General features: G+C 47.6%; 2 protein-coding genes across 2 annotated transcripts in view; one reads left to right on the top strand and one right to left on the bottom strand.

Annotated features, from left to right (window-relative positions):
* Positions 1–3,077, bottom strand: part of RCBTB2 (regulator of chromosome condensation (RCC1) and BTB (POZ) domain containing protein 2) — a 40,274-nt gene extending 37,197 nt beyond the window's left edge. The window contains exon 1 of the mRNA XM_015414143.1: positions 2,935–3,077. Coding sequence (XP_015269629.1) covers positions 2,935–3,060 — 126 coding nt within the window. The 5' untranslated portion in view covers positions 3,061–3,077. The remainder of the gene's footprint in view (positions 1–2,934) is intronic.
* Positions 3,078–6,584: 3,507 nt separating this feature from the next.
* Positions 6,585–20,970, top strand: part of LOC107112859 (zinc finger protein 883-like) — a gene marked incomplete at its 3' end in the record, with an annotated part of 37,357 nt that continues 22,971 nt past the window's right edge. The window contains exons 1-3 of the mRNA XM_015414058.1: positions 6,585–6,589; positions 9,749–10,080; positions 17,626–19,228. Of these exons, the coding sequence (XP_015269544.1) occupies positions 6,585–6,589; positions 9,749–10,080; positions 17,626–19,228 (1,940 nt within the window). The remainder of the gene's footprint in view (positions 6,590–9,748; positions 10,081–17,625; positions 19,229–20,970) is intronic.

Here is a 20,970-nt window from a genome sequence, read left to right as displayed (position 1 = left end):
AAGCACCGCGTTTAAGCAACAAACAAATATTTCCCTGCAATATTCTCCGGGGAAGAGTCAGCATACAATGTGCATGCACAGCAGCCTGCTAATCAAGTGAGCAGCAATACATTCTGGAACTTAGTTTGAATCCAGTGGCACCTTTAAGACCAAAAAAATCTTAACTCTGGGGATAAGCTCTCATGTGCACAAAAGCTTATACCCAGAATTAAACTTTGTTGGTATTAAAGGTGCTACCGGACTCAACCTTTGTTCTATTGCTTCAGACCAACATGACTACCTTCCTGAATCTAGATTCTGGCACTTGTCACTGCATGTTGATTGGCTGCCTGGGAAGCCACTGAGTCCTTCAGGTGAAAGCTGTGCGTGGTGCTTCTGCCTTGGCTGCCCCACCTGGAGTCTCCTAATGCACACGTTCACCAATCCCAAACAGCACTGGGTAAAGCATTGCCCAAGATCCCCCACCCGGGACTTGGTTTTGCCAAAGTCTCCAGAGGTAGGGGTGTTTAGTAAAGATGGGGAAACAGTAGGAAAACTTGAGGGCCCTATGCCTTCCCACAAAACAAAAGGTACAAATTTTTCATGAGAATGACTGAGGGTTTGTAGAGAGAGGTTTTATTCACTTTTCTTTCTATTTCAAAATTTTAATAAGTTAGATAATAATTCTATAAGATAATAATTCTATAAGGCAATGTACAGTATTAGCTAATTACAATTCCTGTAAAATGTCGACATCTACAATTCCCAAATCCTCTTTACTGCATCATATTCCTCCGTATTTTGCAGTATGTGGGGACAAAAAGAAATCACTCGTTTATGTTTGGAAACAATCCGACCAAATAAAAAATCAAGTTTACATGTGAAGAAGTAGATAAGCTTGTTTCAATCCCTGCAAACTTTAAATTCTCTTAAATGAAAAATGAAGGTTTATAATTCGAAGCTAAGCTTATTTGGAGTGCAGAAAGGAATTCAACTAAAATATGTCCTTCAAAACATTGTAAACATTTTCTGGGAAACAGTACATGGAGTAATTTGAGATGTACAGAAAACTGAACTTTCAATGTGTCCAAAATCTTTTGTACTGAATTGTATGGGAACAGTACGAATAATGTTTAGAATAATGGTGCTGAGTATATTGACCAGAGCAAGAATAGTTTTTACTAGACACTGGAACACCCAATTATTAACTAATAATGAAGGCTGTTTGTGCATGTGTATAATATCATATAGGAGCTGCAGTGGCTCAAGTGGTTAAGACGCTGAACTGCAGGCTGTGGAAGGTCAGTAGTTCAGCAGTTCAAGACCCGGGTGCCGCAAGACGGGGTGAGCTCCCATCTCTAGTTCCAGCTCCTGCCAACCTAGCAGTTCGAAAGCAAGACATTGCAAGTAGATAAATAGGTACCACTTCGGTGGGAAGGGAACAGCGCTGGCTCTTCGGCTTTGAAACGGAGATGAGCACCGCAACCCTAGAGTCGGATTCGACTGGCTTTCGAGCAAGGGAACCTTTACCTTTTATAATAGCATATATTATATCAGTCATGGGATTCCCCATCCTGGATATTCTAGGCTCACCTGATCTTGTCAGAGTTTGGAAGATAAGCAGGTATCTAGCTAGTATTTAGATAGGAGACCTCCAAGGAATACCAGGGTCACGACACAGAGGCAGGCCATGGCAAACCACCTCTGAACAAAGGCCACCAGGGGGCGCCATAAGTCAGCTGTGACTCAACAGGAAAAAGGGGTGGGGAGTCAAGGCTAGCATGGCCTCTTCAGCTCTTGGAAGCAAAGCCGGGTCAGCCCTGGTTAGTATTTGGATGGGAGACCACCAAGCTGGCCCGTAGCTACGGTGGGTCCATTGGGGGCTCCACCCCCTTCCTTAAAGCCCTCCTGCTTCTTCCCAAAAGCATTTAAAGGGATCCTTTAAATGCTTTTGAAAAGAAGCAGGGGGTGGCACGCGTCCCTCCCCCTCCCCTCCTGCAAGGTTTAAAGGGCCCTCCAGGCTGTGGAAGGTCGGTAGTTCAGCAGTTCGAGACCCGAGTGCCGCATGATGGAGTGAGCTCCCGTCTCTGGTTCCAGCTCCTGCCAACCTAGCAGTTCGAAAGCAAGAAATTGCAAGTAGATAAACAGGTACCACTTCAGTGGGAAGGTAACAGCGTTCCGTGCGCCTTGGTGTTTAGTCATGTCGGCCACATGACCACGGAAATGTCTTTGGACAGTGCTGGCTCTTCGGCTTTGAAACGGAGATGAGCACCGCAACCCTAGAGTTGGATTCGACTGGCTTTCGAGCAAGGGAACCTTTACCTTTTACCAGCTGATTGGTGGGGAGCATGTGGCCCGTCTTTCAGCTGGAGGGCCTTTTAAATCTTGCAGGAGGAGATGGAAAGGGGGAATGCGCCACTCTCTTTATTATTTATTTATTTATTTATTTATATTCTAATTTATATCCCGCCCTATCCCACCAGAGCAGGCTCAGGGCGGCTTCATTATGGCAAATAATAGTGGCCCCGCCAGCCACAAAATCCTAGCTACGGGCCTGCCACCAACGACTATAGGAATGCTACGAAGAGGCCGGCAATGGCAAAAACCACCTCTGCTTCTCTTGCCTTGAAAACACGATGGATTTGCCATTAGTCGGCTGCGACTTGACAGCACTTTACAGGTTCAGGGCACCGCAACCCCATGCCCTATAAATCCTACCAAGCCTCTCTTTGTCCTTTGGGAGGCTCACCGGGCTTTCAGGTCTGCATTTTGAGGACTAGAAACTTGGCCTGCCCTTTTAAGTCATGAGGAAGAGAAAACCTGCTCTTTGAAAACTATACAAACGGATATTTTCAGGAGATCAACATTCTGACCTCGTGTTCAATCATGGCACATCCACAGCTCTGATAGTAACAGGCATCAAATCACTCAACAGTCAGGTTCTTTGAAAGGTACCTCATCGTTTTCAGTGATGTACAGCACTTCATTGCCCGCGCTACCGAATACACAGGCCTGGCGGATTAATTTTAGCTCCTCCTGCGAGTGGAGAGCAAACACCGGCCACTTCCCAACATCCAGCATCTTCTTTTTGACTAATATATTGTATAATCTGTTTAAAGGTGGTCAGAAAAATAAGCAAAAGGTAAAAAAATTTCAAAATGCAATCTATTGGAAAGAGCAATTCTGTTCATGTCATTTACATATCTAAAAGGGGTGAAGAGCAAAGAGAACTTGGAAAGAAAATAAATCCTCAGGAGAAAAGCCAACCAAATGACAGAAAAAAATAGATAATTGGACAAAATGTGCCGCTTTGACGCAAAATATATTTGTCAAGACCCAGATGTGGGTCCCCGCGAGCCACTGGCCCTGTAACTGGCCAGCAGCGCACAGACCTGTGGGTCCCTGAAGCTGTCTGCACAGAAAAAACCAGACTTTTTCTTTAAAACATACGAAAAGTTTTATTAGATAACAAGGAAAAGAATACCATTAGGCAACACAGTCTTCTTCATTAAATAGCACAAAAACAATAAAAGCTGACTTTTTTTGTCTAACACGTTAGATGGCAGGGTCACAGAATTTCAGAGTCCTGAGGAACAGAGGGTCAAGCGTGTTTCTATGATTCAGCATAGTCCATAGCTCTGTCCTATGAAGTCACCAAGTCAGCAGTCACCTTCCCTTAATCTCTAGCTCGATTATACACTTTGGCCCTCTGACATCAGGTGATACTCCAAACCCAAACAGGGCCCACATTCACAGGAATTCTCTAGAAGATTGTATTCTCCTCTTCTCTCTCCCCCCCCCCCCATTTTATGGACAGGACAAACTAATTGCCACATTCTTGACAGTTATAAGAGCCTGATGGATTAATTACAGACACTTACAAAGCTGGAGTAAGCCCACTAATGTTCACATTAACCTTCAGGAGGAAACAGGGTGCTTTGCCTCACAATATTACATCAACGCCACGTGGAAACCAACGGGAATTACTCTCTGACCTCCATTACATCGGCTTGAATCCAGCACTAGACTTCTGCTACCCAAAAAGTAGCAATTTTCACCAACTTCCCCCTTCTCTACTGCAGTACCCCCCCCGTTTGCCCCTTGTGCAATTTAGGGTGCCCCATCCTCACCAGCAGCAGAATTTCTGGAAACATCTTAAGCAGAGATCTGGGAGGCAAGAAAATCCTATTCTGCTCAAAGAAATCCTTTCCAGCAGCAGAAATTATCACTGGATCAAACCCACTATATAAAGGAGGTTGGGAACACTGTTCGTTCATAAACCAGAATCAAGAAAAATTGCAGGCGGAGTTTAACCACTACAGTCTTGTCTGAAAGCCGCCAACATCACTGCTACCATCACTGTCTCCATGTAAGAAGACAGCCCCCTCCCAACTGGTATTTTAAATATCCTGTTATTTAGGTCAGAGATCGTAGGTCCAAGCAAAATCCCGAACACAAACCACATAGTATCTATCTGGTTTTTGGTTTGGACCATTGTGACTACCTGCAAGCTCTTCCAACAGCTGATAAAGAAGAAGAAGAAGAAGAGATTGGATTTATACCCCGCCCTTCACTTGGAGTCTCAGAGCGGCTTACAAACTCCTTTCCCTTCCCCTCCCCACAACAGACACCCTGTGAGGTGGGTGGGGCTGAGAGAGCTCTGACACAAACTTCTCTTTTTCAAGGACAGCTGTTCCAGAGCTTGTGACTGACCCAAGGTCACATCAGCAGGTACAAGTGGAGGAGTGGGGAATCAAACCCGGTTCTCCCAGATCAGAGTCCGCACACTTAACCACTACACCAAACTGAGAGGGATTTGTAAACTGGAGACTAAAAGGGCTGGGAAAGGACGTGTTTATGGATTTCTCCCAACAACAGAAGGTAGAACTACCCAATTTGGTAGTTTGATTATTTGATTATTTATCTTGTATATCAAACAAGGGTAATCTCAGTAGTCGAATTGTGACTTTTTATGGGTTTTATAATTGTTTTTATTGTTTTATCATATTTTATTTATTTATTGTAAGCTGCCTTGAGATGATGATGATGATGATGATGATGATGATGATAATAGGTTAACAGTCACAGTGTTCCAGTGCTCTCAGACTTCTAAAGACCTGAGTGTTTTGTATGGTATCAAAGAGACATTTGATCAATTACTGGTTTTTATTTTTTTCAACTGAATGCTTCCATGTTTTCCCCTTTTTCTTTTTTTTTTGCTTCTCCACCCAGAAAGCCAAGGATGCAACCTGACACCAGCACCATTTCCGATCTATATACATGCTCAGCATTTCACAGAGGATGCTTATAATACAGAGTCTTAGAAACATGGCCTGAAACATCTCCCCCACCCCCACCATCTGAAAATATCCAGCCCAATAAAGAGTTTTGAAGAACCAGAAAGGTTGCATGCTCTTTTGTATCAGTTTTGCCACTCCTAATAAAAGGAACCTTTATATTTGAAGACATTATTCTACTGCATCATATAAAGTTCTGCTCTTTGCTCCCAAAGAGAAGTTTCACCCACACTAGCTCCTGTTTATGCCAGGTCACTCAGTGCACACAGAGAAAAGCACTCCATTTCTGCCCTTCAAAACAACACAAAACTATGCAGGACAGCAAAGAATTGCCTTACCTTTAACGTCCAAGAGCTTCCCGTTCAGCTTGTTCAGGAGTCTCTCAAATCTAGGCTGTTTCAGTGGCCTACAGAAACAACCCAGCAGCAAGAGTATAAATTTGTGCAATAACGGTTAGTGTCTCAATATGAAAAAAAAAATCTATTACAGCAATAAAATTGACTGTTTTCCTGTGCAGCTTTTTAAACCCCACCAAAGGATGCTTTGGTATTTAGCAAATATCTTTCCAGTGTGTCCCATAGAGAACTGTGTAATATCTGAATGAGATACACACCCAGACCAGCAATAAGGGACTTGTCCCAGTATCAACAGTTGTTTTCAGTGCCCAGATACCTTGGGCTGCCATGTCAGTTGCAACTTCCCCAGAAACACACGTGCATAACCCCACAAAATGACATATACAGGAATTTTTAAAAATCACAACCAAGAGCTTAAAACACATTTATCTACATCACTAACCTATAGTTTAAATTTATAACTTCACACACACTTTTTAAAACCCTAACAGAGAAAAAAGTATAAACCAGTTTTAAGTACATCACTGTTAGCACTGGTCCAGTGGCAGAGGACATGCTATATGGCAGGGGTGGCCAAACTTGCTTGTGGAAAGAAAGCAACTTTAAATGTGCCCCCCAAGCCCTCCTCATCAGCTGGCTTCGCTTGGAGAAGGGATTTAAAGAGACAAATGGTCGGCAGAGGGCAGGGGGACTTTGAGAACGCATATAAAGTTAGAGTTGCTTTATTTCTCTGCTCCCCCCACTTCAAGCCCACCCAGGGAGGGGAACACTGGCTAGGGAAGGGAAGACCCATTGGGGAGGCATGCCCTTCCCTTCGCTTCCCCAGCCGCCCTCCCGGGAGCCACACAATATGTGCGAAGGAGCCTCATGCGGCCCCCGAGCCACAGTTTGGCCTCCCCTGCTATATGGCCTACAATGCGCCAGCAGAGTGGATCCAGTACTAGCCCAAGACATGGCGTACTCTATTTGTTGTCTTTATTTTTGTACGCTGCTTTGATTTTCAACTGGGAAGAAAAGTGGAGTCGAAAACACCTACATAAAGCTGGGCCGCCACCATGAATGCCCCACTACGCACTTTTGTTCATTTTACCTGGTATATAACTGGCAAATTTCATAAGGAATCCACTGCAAATCTTATGGATCACAAGCGCTCATATATCAGTAATAACAGTTCCTTTAGCTACACAGGCCCCACGTCGCCTAATCAGCACGCTGAACTGCATCCAGAAACTAAATGCTGGCCAGTGAAACTGCTGAAATGCCGATCCATTTCCCCGCTGCTCCACTCCTGCCAGAAAGCAGGCTGCCATAGTCTGTCAACAAAGAAAAGGCAAGAGAGGGTGAGAACACACACACACACAAAAATCAAATACTTTTAATGGCATATCAATAAAATACATGGTGTCATAAAATATGAGCAAGGAGGCGTTACAGAGACAGCAAAATAAGGCAGATCATACAGAAAGCTTGTTATCTATCTTTAACTGCTTCAGCCAAGAACCTAGCAACCAGAACTGTGATGTCCGGGTTTCTGTCATTTACTCTGTCGTTAACACAATGTTTAGGGTATAGTGGAGAGGAAAGGAGTTTCTTACGTGAACCTGCATGCAACTGACAATCCAAGATAATGTGATGGATTGAATCTATCGATTTTAGAGGACAGATACATTGCCTTTCATGGAAAGGGACTTTGTTATACCGACCAGTTAATTTTTTTGAGGGGGAAATATTTAGTCGGGCCAATGTAAAAGCTCTACGATGAGTGTGGATGAGAACACTAAACACAGATTTAATTCAAGAAATGCCCCACTTTAACAAATAAAGCATGGGTTAATAGCCATCTTCCCTCCCCACCCCCCTTCTCCAACACAGTGTCTAGTTCCTCACCATAGTCTTACATTCTGAAGTATCTCTTGGGAGAAAAATACAGGTGAACTAATTAAGCCAACAAAGGGGTGATGGTACAATTATAAGAAAATCAGTGTTCCACGGCTGGTATACTATACAACGGGCGGTATCATTTTTGCAGTTTTTAGGATTTCGTAGCTCTACACTACTAAATAAATGCTATCCCTCTCTGAGAATTTTAAAAATTAAGAAATCACTATAGCCAAAGAAGGCTACATTGGACAGTGCTGTGAATAAAATAGCAGCTTGAATTGGATATGAACACATAGGTGCCTAGGACATAAACCCACTTCAGTTTAAATCAATAAATTAAGTAATCTTTAAGCACATCGGAGTTACTTCGAATCTTGCAACACTGATCCCAACTCTCTTTGCCAATATATAGAAGAAGAGATTGGATTTATACCCCACCCTTCACTACCTGAAGGAGTCTCAGAGCGGCTTACAATCTCCTTTCCTTTCTCCTCCCCACAAAAGACACCCTGTGAGGTAGGTGGGGCTGAGAGAGCGGAGAGAAATGCTCATGAGAGAACAGCTCTGAAATACTTGTAACTGACCCAAGGTAACACCAGCAAGCTGCATGTAGACAAGTGGGGAATCAAACCTGGTTCTCCCAAATTAGAGTCCATGCTCCTAACCACCAATCTGGTAGGAGCGTATCATCTCGAAGGAACAAGTTTTCCACAGAAATGAGGGAATCCTAGAAGCCCTGCTGCCCAGAGAACATCGTCCCATTCTTCAATCCTGAAGGTCAGGGGAAAGAGCAAGTTGGGACAGCAAGAGGACACAATAACTGAGCTGTCCTGCGGCACCATTGTTCTCGCATCTGAGAAAATCCATGTGACTTTCTGAGCTAAGGGTGCCTTCAATGCTATTCTAGGAAAAAATGACCTGGGTACCAAAAGTTAAGGAGACACTAGGAAAGGTTAGGTGGAACAAGAGTGCACACAAACACAGGCCTACACTCTACCACTTGTTTTTTTGCACTTCTTGGTGTGGATCCTACCCTGTTCCTACTGCTCCCCTCCGCAAAGCTTATTCATTAATCGATTAAAATCGGCTAGCCCGATCTCATCAGATCTCGGACGCTAAGCTAGTATTTGGATGGCCAGTATTTGGATGGGAGCCCTCTAAGTAATAGCAGGGTTGTGATGTGAAGGTAGTCAATGGCAAACCACTTCTGAACATCTCTTGCCTTGAAAACACTATGGGGGTCACCATACGTCAGCTATGATTTTCCACCACCACACCTTTCATTTCAGCTCAGTTATGAAGTTCCCCCAGTCTAAGGAGTCTTCCCCTAATTTAAGTGACTTTTCTGTTGTAGGAACAGATTCAGGTGGGGTAGCCATGTTGGACTGAAGCAGCAGAACAAAGGTTGAGTCCAGTGGCACCTTTAAGACCATCAAAGTTTTATTCAAGCTATAAGCTTATACCGTGAATAAAACATTGTTGGTCTTAAAAGATGCCACAGGACTCAACCTTTGTTCTGTTGTACGAACAGCCACAGAGGCGCAGATGTGGTGGCTCAAGTGGTTAAGACGCTGAACTGCAGGCTGTGGAAGGTCAGTAGTTCAGCAGTTCGAGACCCGGGTGCTGCATGATGGAGTGAGCTCCTGTCTCTAGTTCCAGCTCCTGCCAATCTAGCAGTTCGAAAGCAAGAAATTGCAAGTAGATAAATAGGTACCACCGTGTTTAGTCATGCCGGCCACATGACCACAGAAACGACGTCCTGCGTCTTCTGCCAGCGCTGGCTCTTCGGCTTTGAAACGGAGATGAGCCTAGAGATCGGAGCTCACTCCATCACGCGGCACACTCGGGTCTCGAACTGCTGAACTACCGACCATCCACAGCCTGCAGTTCAGCGTCTTAACCACTTGAGCCACCGCAGCTCCAGTTAGTGGTTTTATGGTGCTTTTAATGGCTTTTTGAAATATGCTTTAGTTGTAAATGTGCATTGCTTGCAGACCTGTATGTCTGGAACCCGCCCTGGGCCTACAAGGTGGGGAGGGCGGGATAGAAGCCTAAGCAGCTAAATAAATAGTCCAGCGAGTCAGCTTCGCCCCTTCTGTGCAATTCGTGGTGGGCCTCCGCTTGCAGCTCGACGTCCTGCGCTTCATCCTAACCCCCCCCCCCTTTTCATTCTCCCGTGTGGGTAAACGCTCGTGAGCGCCTACCTGTTCACGTGTTGCCTTTTACCCCGCCCAGGCGGCTGCTACGTGCGAACAGGTTGACGCGTGTCTGCTTCAAAAAGGCACGTAAAGGTGTCGGGAGTTCGTGTGGCGACCGTCAGGCGCTAAAGCGGCTCGGAAGCGAGACGAGGCTGAAGGCCAAGCGTCCCGCCGCCGCTACCGGGGGACGCCTCCCTTCTCCGCCCTCGGGGGACTCCCACCGCCACCCCCACCCCCGGCAGGTGCCCCGAAGCCCGCCCAGCGGTTTCCTCCACTCCGGCAGCCGCCCCCCCGGCTTACCTTCCCCTGCAGGCCCCGGCCCAGCGGCGGATGAAGCGGAGGCGGCTGGGCGATGGCGCCGCCTCAAAGGCGAGGGGGCGGGAAAGCGAAGTCGGCGGGGCGCCTCCCGCCCTGCCTCTGAGGGAGCCTCCCGGGGCGGGTCCTCCTCCGTGTACCTTCCGAGGAGGAGGAGGAAACGGGGTCTGAGGGAATCCGGGCCCGTCCGCGTGGAGCCGACCTGGGTTGCAAATGGCGGGGCTCGCCCGACTAGGCCCGTCGCGGCCTCCGAGGTCTTTCTCAGGAGCCTTTCCTCAGTCCGCAACGCGCCTCTTGTCTGCCACCCGGGAGCTCTCCGCACCTTCCCTCCCTCCGGCCCTCCCTCCGGCCTTCCCTCCGGCCTTCTCCTAAAGCAAAGCTAGAGTCCAGTGAGGGGGGGGGGCACCCCTTGAAGACCCACAAAGTCTCAATGGTCTGGCCAGGGGCGGATTAACCATGAAGAAGAAGAAGAAGAAGAAGAAGAGATTGGATTTATACTCCGCCCTTCACTACCCAAAGGTGTCTCAGAGCAGTTTACAAACTCCTTTCCCTTCCCCTCCCCACAACAGACACCCTGTGAGGTGGGTGGGGCTGAGAGAGCTCAGACAGAAACTGCTCTTTTTCAAGGACAGCTGTGCCAGAGCTTGTGACTGACCCAAGGTCACACCAGCAGGTGCAAGTGGAGGAGTGGGGAGTCAAACCCGGTTCTCCCAGATTAGAGTCCGCGCACTTAACCACGACACCAAACTGGCTAAGCAAAGCACGTGCTTAGGGCACCAGGGCCAAAGGGGGTGCCACAAGGTTGGGGAAAGGGTGAATATTGGAACACTTTGACACATTTAACTTGTGAAATATGAAAATAGATGTTGTGTTGCATTTTTGTAGAACTTTATGTAGCCCGAGCTTGGCTTAGTTTGTACAGCGTATGGTGTTCTCCTATGAATAAATGTTTGTATTGCTGCAACCTGCATTCTCTATCTGGTCAGGCAGCTCAACAACTAAAATGGACGGGGTCAGTGTGGAAAGAAGGGGTGCTTAGGGCACTGGTGAGCCTTCATACGCCCCTGGGTCTGGCTGACGGGTTCTGTTCTTACTTACATATCATTGCTCCCGTGCCCCCCCATCTGATAACAAGGTGAAACTGACAATTACACACACACTCTCCCCCCCCCCTTGTGGAATCAATGTTCCCTCTAAGCTATGGAGTCCTGTGAGCAAAAATTCTACTTTGTGAGCTACTGGCATTAAAGTTCTGAGTGAGCAATTTGGCTACTGCATAAATTAGTCTGCTCTGGAGCCCTCCTTCCTGAGCTAAGGCGAAAGTGTGTGAGCTGGAGGCTAAAAAACTGCGAGCTAGCTCACCCTAACTCAGCTTAGAGGGAACACAGGTTGTGGTGCTTATATTTTAGATCGCTTCAATGGAAGCATAATTGTTTGTCCGCGTATTGCTGTTCTATGTGTGTATGTGTGTGTGTGTGTGTATATTATGGAATTTGCAAAATACAAATTCAAAGAAGACAATGTTTTATTCGAAGTGTAAGCTTTCGTGTGCAAAGCGCACTTCTTCGGACAAAAAAAGACATCAAAACGTTTTCTCTTTCCCCCGCTTTTTGGACCCCCTCTTGAGTCCCTCCCCTCCTCGTCCGCTGCCGACCACCCACCCTTGTTTTGCTTTCTCGTTTTCGCGAGGCTTAGCTAGCGGGCAGGACTCCGTCTTTTCAACAAATCTGTTTTGATAGCGCCTGTTTGCTTAGGATTATTGTTGTTGTTATTTCACATGGTGGTTGTGTGGGTAAAAAGAGGGACAGGATGTCCCGGCTTTTGCCCTGTCCCCGCTAGGTGGATGAATAAGGAACTGGGAACCGGCTTCAGCCTCCTTTCTCTGAGATGGCTGAACAGCACTGGATACTCCCGGGGAGCACAACCCTGTGCAGAGTTACTCCAGAGCAGTAGGGGGGCGTCGCTGACAGCAGCCTGGCTGAAGCGTCTCACGGAGAGGACCGGACCCATTTTTCATTGGTCTGCAGCACTGAGAGGGTTAAACCCACTGAGCTGTTTGCTAGAGAGGCCGAGCAAGGACGGGAAGGGAGGGAGATCGGAAAAGAGGAAAGGCTCTTTTCCGGGGGGCGGGGAAGATTTTGAAAGGGGGGAAGAGAAGAGGAAGGGCTTCAGAGACGCAACAGCCGGGAAGAAGCCGGGTCGCGGGAAGGTTTCCTTGGAAAGTGAGTCCTTAGGGTGGGAAAGCTTGGAGGTCCTGGAAGGGAGTCAGGCTGGGATCATTCTCGGCCACTGTTGTCATGGGGTTGCCAACTCCCGGGTGGCAAATTCCTGGACATGGGGGGGGGGTGCATTCTGGGACAGGCCAGTTTTGGGGACGGGAGATCCTGAGACGGGAACAGCGCCGTGGACTCCTCCCTGCAGTGCGAGGATTTCCTCCAGGGGAGCTGATCTCTGTCAACTGGAGGTCGGTTGTAATCCTGGGAGAACAGGAGGCCCCCCTGGAGGCTGACAACCCTGTTAGGCACCAGTTTAGCGCCGCTGTGTAAGTGGAATGTGTGTGTCAGTATAATGTCAGTATAAGGAAGGCTCAAAGTATGAATCTAGATGAGTCTGAACGTGGCAGTAGAAAAGAGTAAGAGTCCAGCAGCACCTTAAAGATGAACAAAATTTGTGGCAGGAGATGAGATTTCGTGAGTCACTGCTCACTTCTACAGATACGTTGGCGTCTGTAGGACTGAGGAGTGACTCTCAAAAGCTTCTACCTCAAATTTTGTTAGTCTTGAAGGTGCTGCTAGACTCTTACTCTTTTCTGCTGTAAGAACCTAACATTTTGTTGTTGGTCCTTTTAATCTGCCAAACAAACAAAAAGCAGGCCTATTTTCGGTTGGATGAGTGTAAACGAGAATCGGGGAAGGGGACTCCTGCTTGCATTGGAATCAACCACACAGCCCCATCCTGAGACCCATTGTGGGGCCGGGGCTGCCACTCCAAGGGCCGCCCAGCAGGGGGGAGGAAAATCTTTTTAAAAAATCAGTTGTGGAGGTGCAGAGAGCAGTTGTGGAGGTGCAGAGAGCAGTGCCAGCAAAGGTCATGGAAACATCACCAATGCCCACCAATCACAGCACCAGGAGACTCCCCTCTGACAGGCAGAGAGGGGCGGATCATGCTGATATGGCCACACCCCCTGGTATCAGCCTCCCACAGACAGAAGACCAGGAGGAACAAATGACACACCTGCATACATCCTGTGAGGATCCTGGCGTGAGGGACAAGACACCTGGAGTAAACATGCCAGGGAGTGCCGCAGGTGTGGGTTTGAGTACCCACCCGCAGCACTATTTTGCAAAAGTGGATGCACCAGGAAGGAACACGGCTGTTCCAACGGCATCGCCCCTGCCCCATCACTCCACAGCTCACTTGGCAGAGGCCACAATAACACAATGCCAAATTCTCCCGCCTCCTGCAGTGGGGTTTGGGTGGGAGGGATGGCATCCTTTTGCCAGGCGAGAGAGGTACAGCCCCCCGGACAACCCAACAGGGAGAAACACAAGGACACAGTCACAGGAGGTGTGGGCTCAGGTCTTGCTAAGGGGGAAGCCATCCAGAATACAAAACTCACCTTTTGTTGGTTAGAAGGCCCAGAAAGGAGTCCCGGATGGGATCGAATGCTGATTGGATGGCCCCAATGCCAAGCATTTTGGCTGGCCCTCTCCACCCCTCATCCACCATCTTCCAGGATGCCAGTGTTCAGGATTAGCCTCAGATTACAACTGATCCCCAGGCTCCAGACCCAAATGTCCAGGAATTTACCAACCTGGAGTTGGTAACCTTGTGCATTCGGCAGAGTTTGTTGTCTTCTCCAGTTCCTCTTCATCCCAGCAGCACTGGGGTGGGCTTATCTCCTGACACACATAGTGGCCATCCAAAGTTGTTCAAGGGCCCCGGTCACACGGGCAGGAAACTGCGGGGGAGAAGCGTGGCTGTTTGCCCTGGGGCAAACTACTGCGCAGTTACTCGATCAGACCTCCCATGGAGGTCCTGTGGAGGTACCGTGGAGGTTCCATGGCAAGGGAGAGGTGCTGATCACAGGACAAGCCGGCGCGCAACGAAGAAGCGCGTGCCGCGGCAAACTGGTTTTTTTTGTGTGTGTACACGACTAATGTGCATGCTCCGTTGGGTGCGTGTGCGCATCCACAGAGACGTGGACAAAAAAAACAACCTTATTTGCAAGGGGACATGGGCGGGCGCCGGATGCCACCGGAAACGTGATCAAACGCCCGCCCTTGCCCCGCAGTTTCTGGAAACTAGTATCTCTGAGGTACTAGTTTTTTGCCACGCAGTTTCGGCTGGAAGCCTCGGTTGTGCCACGGGAGTGCTACGCTTCCCAGATGTGCTGGTGAGATCGCGCCCGGAAACTCCGCCTGTTTTCCGTCTCACTTGTGTGGCTTCTGTTCCATGTGACCGCAGCCAAGGACTGGTTTTAGGCTTGTTCCCAAAAGAGGCTGGACTCTGGAAAACGGTCCTTCTGTCAGGGTGAATTCAGATAGGGGGTCAGGAGAAAACTGATTCTTCTCTGGATGGAAGACTTGTTATCTACAACTTGCTTCTTCAAGAGGAAAGAAGTTCCAAAGGATACTGTTTACTTGGGTTGGTTCCCCTTGGAAGAAGAAAGCCCTGGAGCCTTCTGGGGCCTTGGTACTAGTAGTTTAATGACAACTATACTGGCAGAGCTGAGCAAGGGTGGAGGCCAGAGGAATTCCCACAGAGCAGGAAGTCCACTGGCCCACATCAGATGCCACATCAGATGTTTCTGTGCTTCAACATCCTTGAGCCAGATCCCAGCCTGACTTCCTTTCTCTCCTGGTCTCAGCTGCTCTTTCTTCACACATACACATTCCTGCCCCTTCTCCTCAGCTGGCTGCTTGGACAGAGCTCATGCCTCACACTTCAGGCCTGTCGAAGAGATGTGGAGAATGGTAAAGGGGTCACCAGTCCCTCTCGTCCTTTTTGGGTTTACCTTAAGAATTAGCCCCTAGGAAAGACTGAGCCAATGTAATGAGAAGCTAAGCTTGTTAACATCCTTAAAAGAGTCCTGTCCCCCTACTTGGTTTGGAGCTATGGCTCACTGGCAGAGCATCTGCTTGGCATGCAGAAGGTCCCAGGTTTAACCCCAAGCATCTTCAGCTAAAAGGATCAGGTTTTCTCTCCATGGGGCAATAGAAAGTTATTAATACACCCTTGTCAATTAAAAAAATAGCATAATCTCATAATAAATAACCACCGTTCCCCAATTGAGTTTTAACTCTGTGGATAAATAAGGAACTGCGGAGCAAATAAGAAACTGGAAACCTGTTCAGGCTATGTTCTCTGAGATGGCTGAACAGCACTGGATGCCCCTGGAACACAACCCCGTGCAGAGTTACTCCAGAGGAGTCCCATTGACCTGAATAGGGCATTGCTGCTGGGCAGACTGGCTGAAGCGTCTCATGGAGAGGAGAGGGCCCATTTTTCATTTGTCTGCAGCACTGAAAGGGTTAAATACAGCTGTTTGCTAGAGAGGCCAAGCAAGGGCGTGGGGGGGGGTTGGAAAAGAAGAAAGGCTTCTTTCCAGGAGGGGTGGGGGAAAGTTTTGAAAGGGGGAAGACTAGAGGAAGGGCTTCAGAGAAGCAACAGCCATGGAAAACCCATTGCAGCCGGATTACGGGAAGGATTCCTTGGGAGTGAGTCGTTAGGGGGAAAGCTTGGAGATCTTGGAAGGGGGTCAGGTTGGGATCATTCTCAGCCAGGGTTGTCATGGGCTTGCCAACTCCTAGGTGCAGGGGAAGGATCGGAAGCAGCCACTCGGCAGTTGGAAGGAGCAATAGCAATACACTGTCTTGAGTCTTGTCCCGCTACTTGGGGAGGGTCTGTGTTTCACTGGCAGAGCATGCAGAAGATCGATCCCAGGTTCAATCCCGAGCATCTCCAGTTAAAAGGACCAGGCAGTAGGTGATGTGAAAGACCTTTGCCTGAGACCCTGGAGAGCTGCTGCCGGACTGAGTAGACAAGTTTGACTTCAATGCACCCAGGGTCTGATTCAGTGCAAGGCAACTTCCCATGTTCATGTGCGTGTCCTTGCCCAGGGGTAACTGAGGCCACTGTTGTGGCCATCACCCAAGCCAGAGAAGATGTCCTGGCCTGAGGTAAAGGGGGTGAGAGACCCTCAGAAAGACTCTCGAAGTGGCCAGGTCCTCATTTCTCTGTTGCCAACCTCTGGATGGGATTACAAACATCCGCTCTGGCTTGATCGCAAAATGATTCTGTCAAGAACCCAAACCTGGGCCCCTCTGGGTCACTACTCTTTGTACCTGAGCAGCACCCAGTTCAGTGGGTTCATAAAGAGAGGGTGGACAAGTAAAGTAGGCCCCTTTTAATAATAAATAAAGGTTTATCAGGGATTTAGATGTTCCTAATGACCTAATTAAGGGTCTGACAGAATATTCCCCCTCCCTACTGGCTACACAACTGGATACAGGTTCTCATTTGACAGAATATTTCCCCTCCCTCTTGGTTACACAACTGGATACAGGTTCTCACGATTAACCAATTACCACATTCTAGAGTCTGGCCTTGAAAAAGTTGAGAAGAAGAAGAGTTGGTTTTTATACTCTGCCCTTCACTACCTGAAGGAGTCTCAGAGCGGCTTACAAACTCCTCTCCCTTCGTCTCCCCACAACAGATACCCTGTGAGGTAGGAGGGGCTGAGAAAGAGCTCTGAGAGAACTGAGACTTACCCAAGGTCACTCGGCTGGCTTCATGTGGAGGAGTGGAGAATCAAACCCAGATTTCCAGATTTGAGTCCACTGCTCTTAATCACTACACCAACCTGAATGTTAGCTGCAGGGAGACTCAAATCACAAACACCTGCAAGTCAGAACAGGGCACGTAATAATCATGTTAACCCTCAGGGGAACTAGAGCACTTTGCCTCATAGATCCATTCGCCTTATACTGGTTGGGACTGTGGGCCATTTTTCCATCCTTCTATAGTTCTAGCTTGACAATGGTTCTGTCTTTCCAGAAGAATGCTTACACTTTAATTTCTTTCCCCATACAAGAATGATCTCTCTCTCTCTCCCTCTCTCTCTCCAAAAGAAACCAGAAGTTTACAAAGACCTTGGTTGATACAGACAACAGCCTCGCATCCAAAAAAAGGCTGGAGCATTTCTCAAGACAATCCCGAGAGCTACGTGTGAGTATCCTTGACACTTGTGTCAAGGTAACAGGCAAGGAATAGCCATGGGGGATTTCTGATACACTTCTGGGCAACATTCGGTTTGGTACAGTCATACAGCCCGTTAGGTTAGGAGGGATGGAGGCCTTCTGAAGGCCTGGAATTTGGAAGCTCAGAAACTCCTTCTGAGCGAGAGCTCCACTGTGGCTCTTGAGGGGTTGTGGTACCATTAAATACTAGATATTCTGGAGCCTGGAAGGGTGGTTAAGATCGGTCAACCTGGAGAAGGCCAAAGGGCCATCAGTCCTTTTCTACTGCAGTCACATTAATGCCTTTGGACGTTACCAGCCTTCCCAAGTGCTAACAGGATCTCTCTATTTAATCCAGCACAGGATGATCAGAGGAATGGGGAGGGTGAGGAACTTCATCAGCAAATGCCAGATAGAATTAAAAATGAAATCTTGAAAGAAAACATCACGATTCGAAGCAGACCTACGAGAAAGAAAGGCAGCCATATGGTTGAGAAGCGAGATGGAGAAAGTGGGAACCTTCAGCTTCACCGAACAACCCACACAGGGGAGAAATCTTTTGAATGCCCAGAGTGTGGAAAGAAATTCACTTGGCGTATCGCTCTTCGGATACACCAAAGAACCCACATAGGGGAGGCACATTTTGAATGCTCTGACAGTGGAAAGAATTTCAGTCAGAGTGACCACCTGCAACAGGATCTACAAACACACACAGGAGAGAAACCTTTTGAATGCTCAGAGTGTGGAAAGAGATTCAGATTCACTGGCCATCTTCAAGAGCATCTAAGAACCCATACAGGGGAGAAACCTTTTGAATGCTCAGATTGTGGAAAAAGATTCAGTCAGAATGGCCATCTGCAACAGCATCTGACAATCCACACAGGGGAGAAACCTTTTGAATGTTCAGAATGTAAGAAGAGATTCAGCCGGAGTGGCACTCTTCAAGATCATCTAAGAACCCACACAGGGGAGAAACCTTTTGAATGCTCAGAGTGTGGAAAGAGATTCAGTCACAGTGGCACTCTTCAGAATCACCAAAGAACCCACACAGGGGAGAAACCTTTTGAATGCTCAGTGTGTGGAAATAGATTCAATCGGAGTCGCAATCTTCAACGGCATCTAAGAACCCACACAGGGGAGAAACCCTTTGAATGCTCAGAGTGTGGAAAGAAATTCACTTGGAGCGCCACTCTTCAGAAGCACCGAAGAACCCACACAGGGGAGAAACCTTTTGAATGCTCAGAGTGTGGAAAGCGATTCTGCCAGAGTGGCCATCTGCAACATCATCTAAGAACCCACACGGGGGAGAAACCTTTTGAATGCTTGGAATGTGGAAAGAGATTCAGTGAGAGGGGCAGTCTTCAAGAGCATCAGAGAACCCACACAGGGGAGAAACCTTTTGAATGCTTGGAGTGTGGAAAGAAATTCACTTGGCGTGCCGCTCTTCGGATGCACCAAAGAACCCACACAGGGGAAAAACATTTTGAGTGTTCAGAGTGTGGAAAGAAATTCAGTCAGAGTGGCCATCTGCAACAGCATCTACGAACCCACACAGGGGAGAAACCTTTTGAATGCTCAGTGTGTGGGAAAAGATTTAGTCAGAATGCCACTTTTCAACTGCATCAAAGAGCCCACACAGGGGAGAAACTTTTTGAATGCTCAGAGTGTGGAAAGAGATTCAGTCAGAGTGGCAATCTGGAACGGCATCTAAGAACCCACACAGGGGAGAAACCTTTTGAATGCTCAGAGTGTGGAAAGAGATTCAGGTTGAGTCACACTCTTCAGCGGCACCAAAGAACCCACACAGGGGAGAAACCTTTTGAATGCTCTGAGTGTGGAAAGAGATTCAGTCAGAGTGGCCATCTGGAACAGCATGTAAGAACCCACACAGGGGAAAAACCTTTTGAATGCTCAGAGTGTGGAAAGAGATTCAGTCGGAGTGACACTCTTAAACAGCATCAGAGAACCCACTAAAGGGGAGAAACCTTTTTAATGTCAGAGTGTAGAAAGAGGTTCAGGTTGAATCAAAACCTTCAATGGCATCAGAGAACTCACATAGGGGAGAAACATTTTTTATTGCTCAGAGAGTGGAAAGAAATTCAGGTTGAGTGCCACTCTTCAACAGCATGTGACACATCGGTGAAACCTTTTGAATGCTCAGAGTTTGGATAGAGATTCATGTTGAGTTGCACTCTTCAACAGCAACAACCCACACAGGGGAGAAACCTTTTGAATACTCAGATCGTGGAAAGAGATTCAGTTTGAGTTGCCCTCTTCAACTGAACCTAAGAACCCACATGCAAGAAACGTTTTGTATGCTCAGAGTGTGGAATTCCGCTCAGCATAGAAATCTTCTACAGCATCTGCGAACTCACATGAGGAAAAACCATGCAACTGCTTAGCCCATGAAGAGAGCTTTTCTCTTTTTTCACACCTAAAAGAAAACAGCCAACTACATAAAGCATTAAAGTATATAATTTTTTTAAAAAGAGCTTGAATCTACACAATAATTTTACCCTAACTAGGAAGAGATGTTAAAACCTCTTGGGCTGTGGAAGGACCGTATCCATGTCTGAAGCCCTCACAGGGAAGAAAGCAAGGATGGGCTCTGAACGCTTGAAGGAGATTCAAGATCAGCTTATGTCTCCTTTAGCTTGGCGGAGTCCATACAATGGAGGAGCCTCATACATTCTCAGTGTGTGTGTGACAAGAGCTTGAGGCAGAGATCCAATTTTCATGTTCTTCAGAGAATCCATACGACGGTGAAGCATTCCTATGGCTGGTTCCAACGTGGGCCTTCGTCAGACGCCCAGGTGTTGGAGGTTCAGCAAGGCTCAGAAAGTAGTTACGCAAAGGAGGGCCTTTTTGGTGGTTGCCCTCCTCTGTGAAACTCGCCACCTCAGGTGATCTGCCAACCTAACTCTTTCTGACAGCTACAAAAATGGCAAAAGCATTTCCTTTCCCAAATCCTGTGAGGGAATAGACAAGTTGAGAGTAACAGATATCTACAGCCTCTCTGCTCAGGCATAAACAGAGTGTGACCAGCTGGCATCCTTAATTCACAAACATTTTTATCTGACAAGCAGATCTAGAGAGGCATTACTCAACCGTAATCCCCACCCCCACCCCGTCCAGCCCGATGTGAGTTTTGGGGTGTCACCACCTTGAGCCCAAAGAGTTTTGGCAATAGGGTTTATTTGGGTTGAAAGGAAAAGCTTGTGTCCCTCAACCCAGCAACTCAGTACGTTCTAAGGGGTCAGACCCCCCTCCAATATCATCCAGTAGTATGGAAATGGACTGGTATCTGTGGAGTTGGCAGGTGAACCTTATGGGACACAAATTCCCCAATCCCAATTGTCCTCCCCAACCACCCCCAGATTCTCCCAGAGAGAATCAGGAAGGATAAGTAAGATATAAGGATCCCTCCTCCTCGTTCCCCCCCCCCCCAACTCCATGAGCCAGCAGTGACCCGGAGTAAGCCCCGGGCCAAGGCTTATTCCCCACCACGGACTCCTCAGAGCTCCCCTTGAATTCCTCCTGGGAGATTGTGCCTTTATGCAGCAGGCTGTGGAATTTCATCTGATGAAGAAAACACTTTTTCCTTCCAGGCAGCTGGCAACCCTAGATTAAATATTTCTTCATGAATCAGTGAAAATAAAACTCAGTTAAAGAAGGGTCATAACTCATTAAATAGATTATTTGT

This window comes from Gekko japonicus, unplaced genomic scaffold, assembly GCF_001447785.1.
Source record: "Gekko japonicus isolate JY-2015 unplaced genomic scaffold, Gekko_japonicus_V1.1 scaffold1230, whole genome shotgun sequence".
NCBI classification, from domain to species: domain Eukaryota; kingdom Metazoa; phylum Chordata; class Lepidosauria; order Squamata; family Gekkonidae; genus Gekko; species Gekko japonicus.
This window is presented reverse-complemented; position numbering and strand designations above follow the sequence as displayed.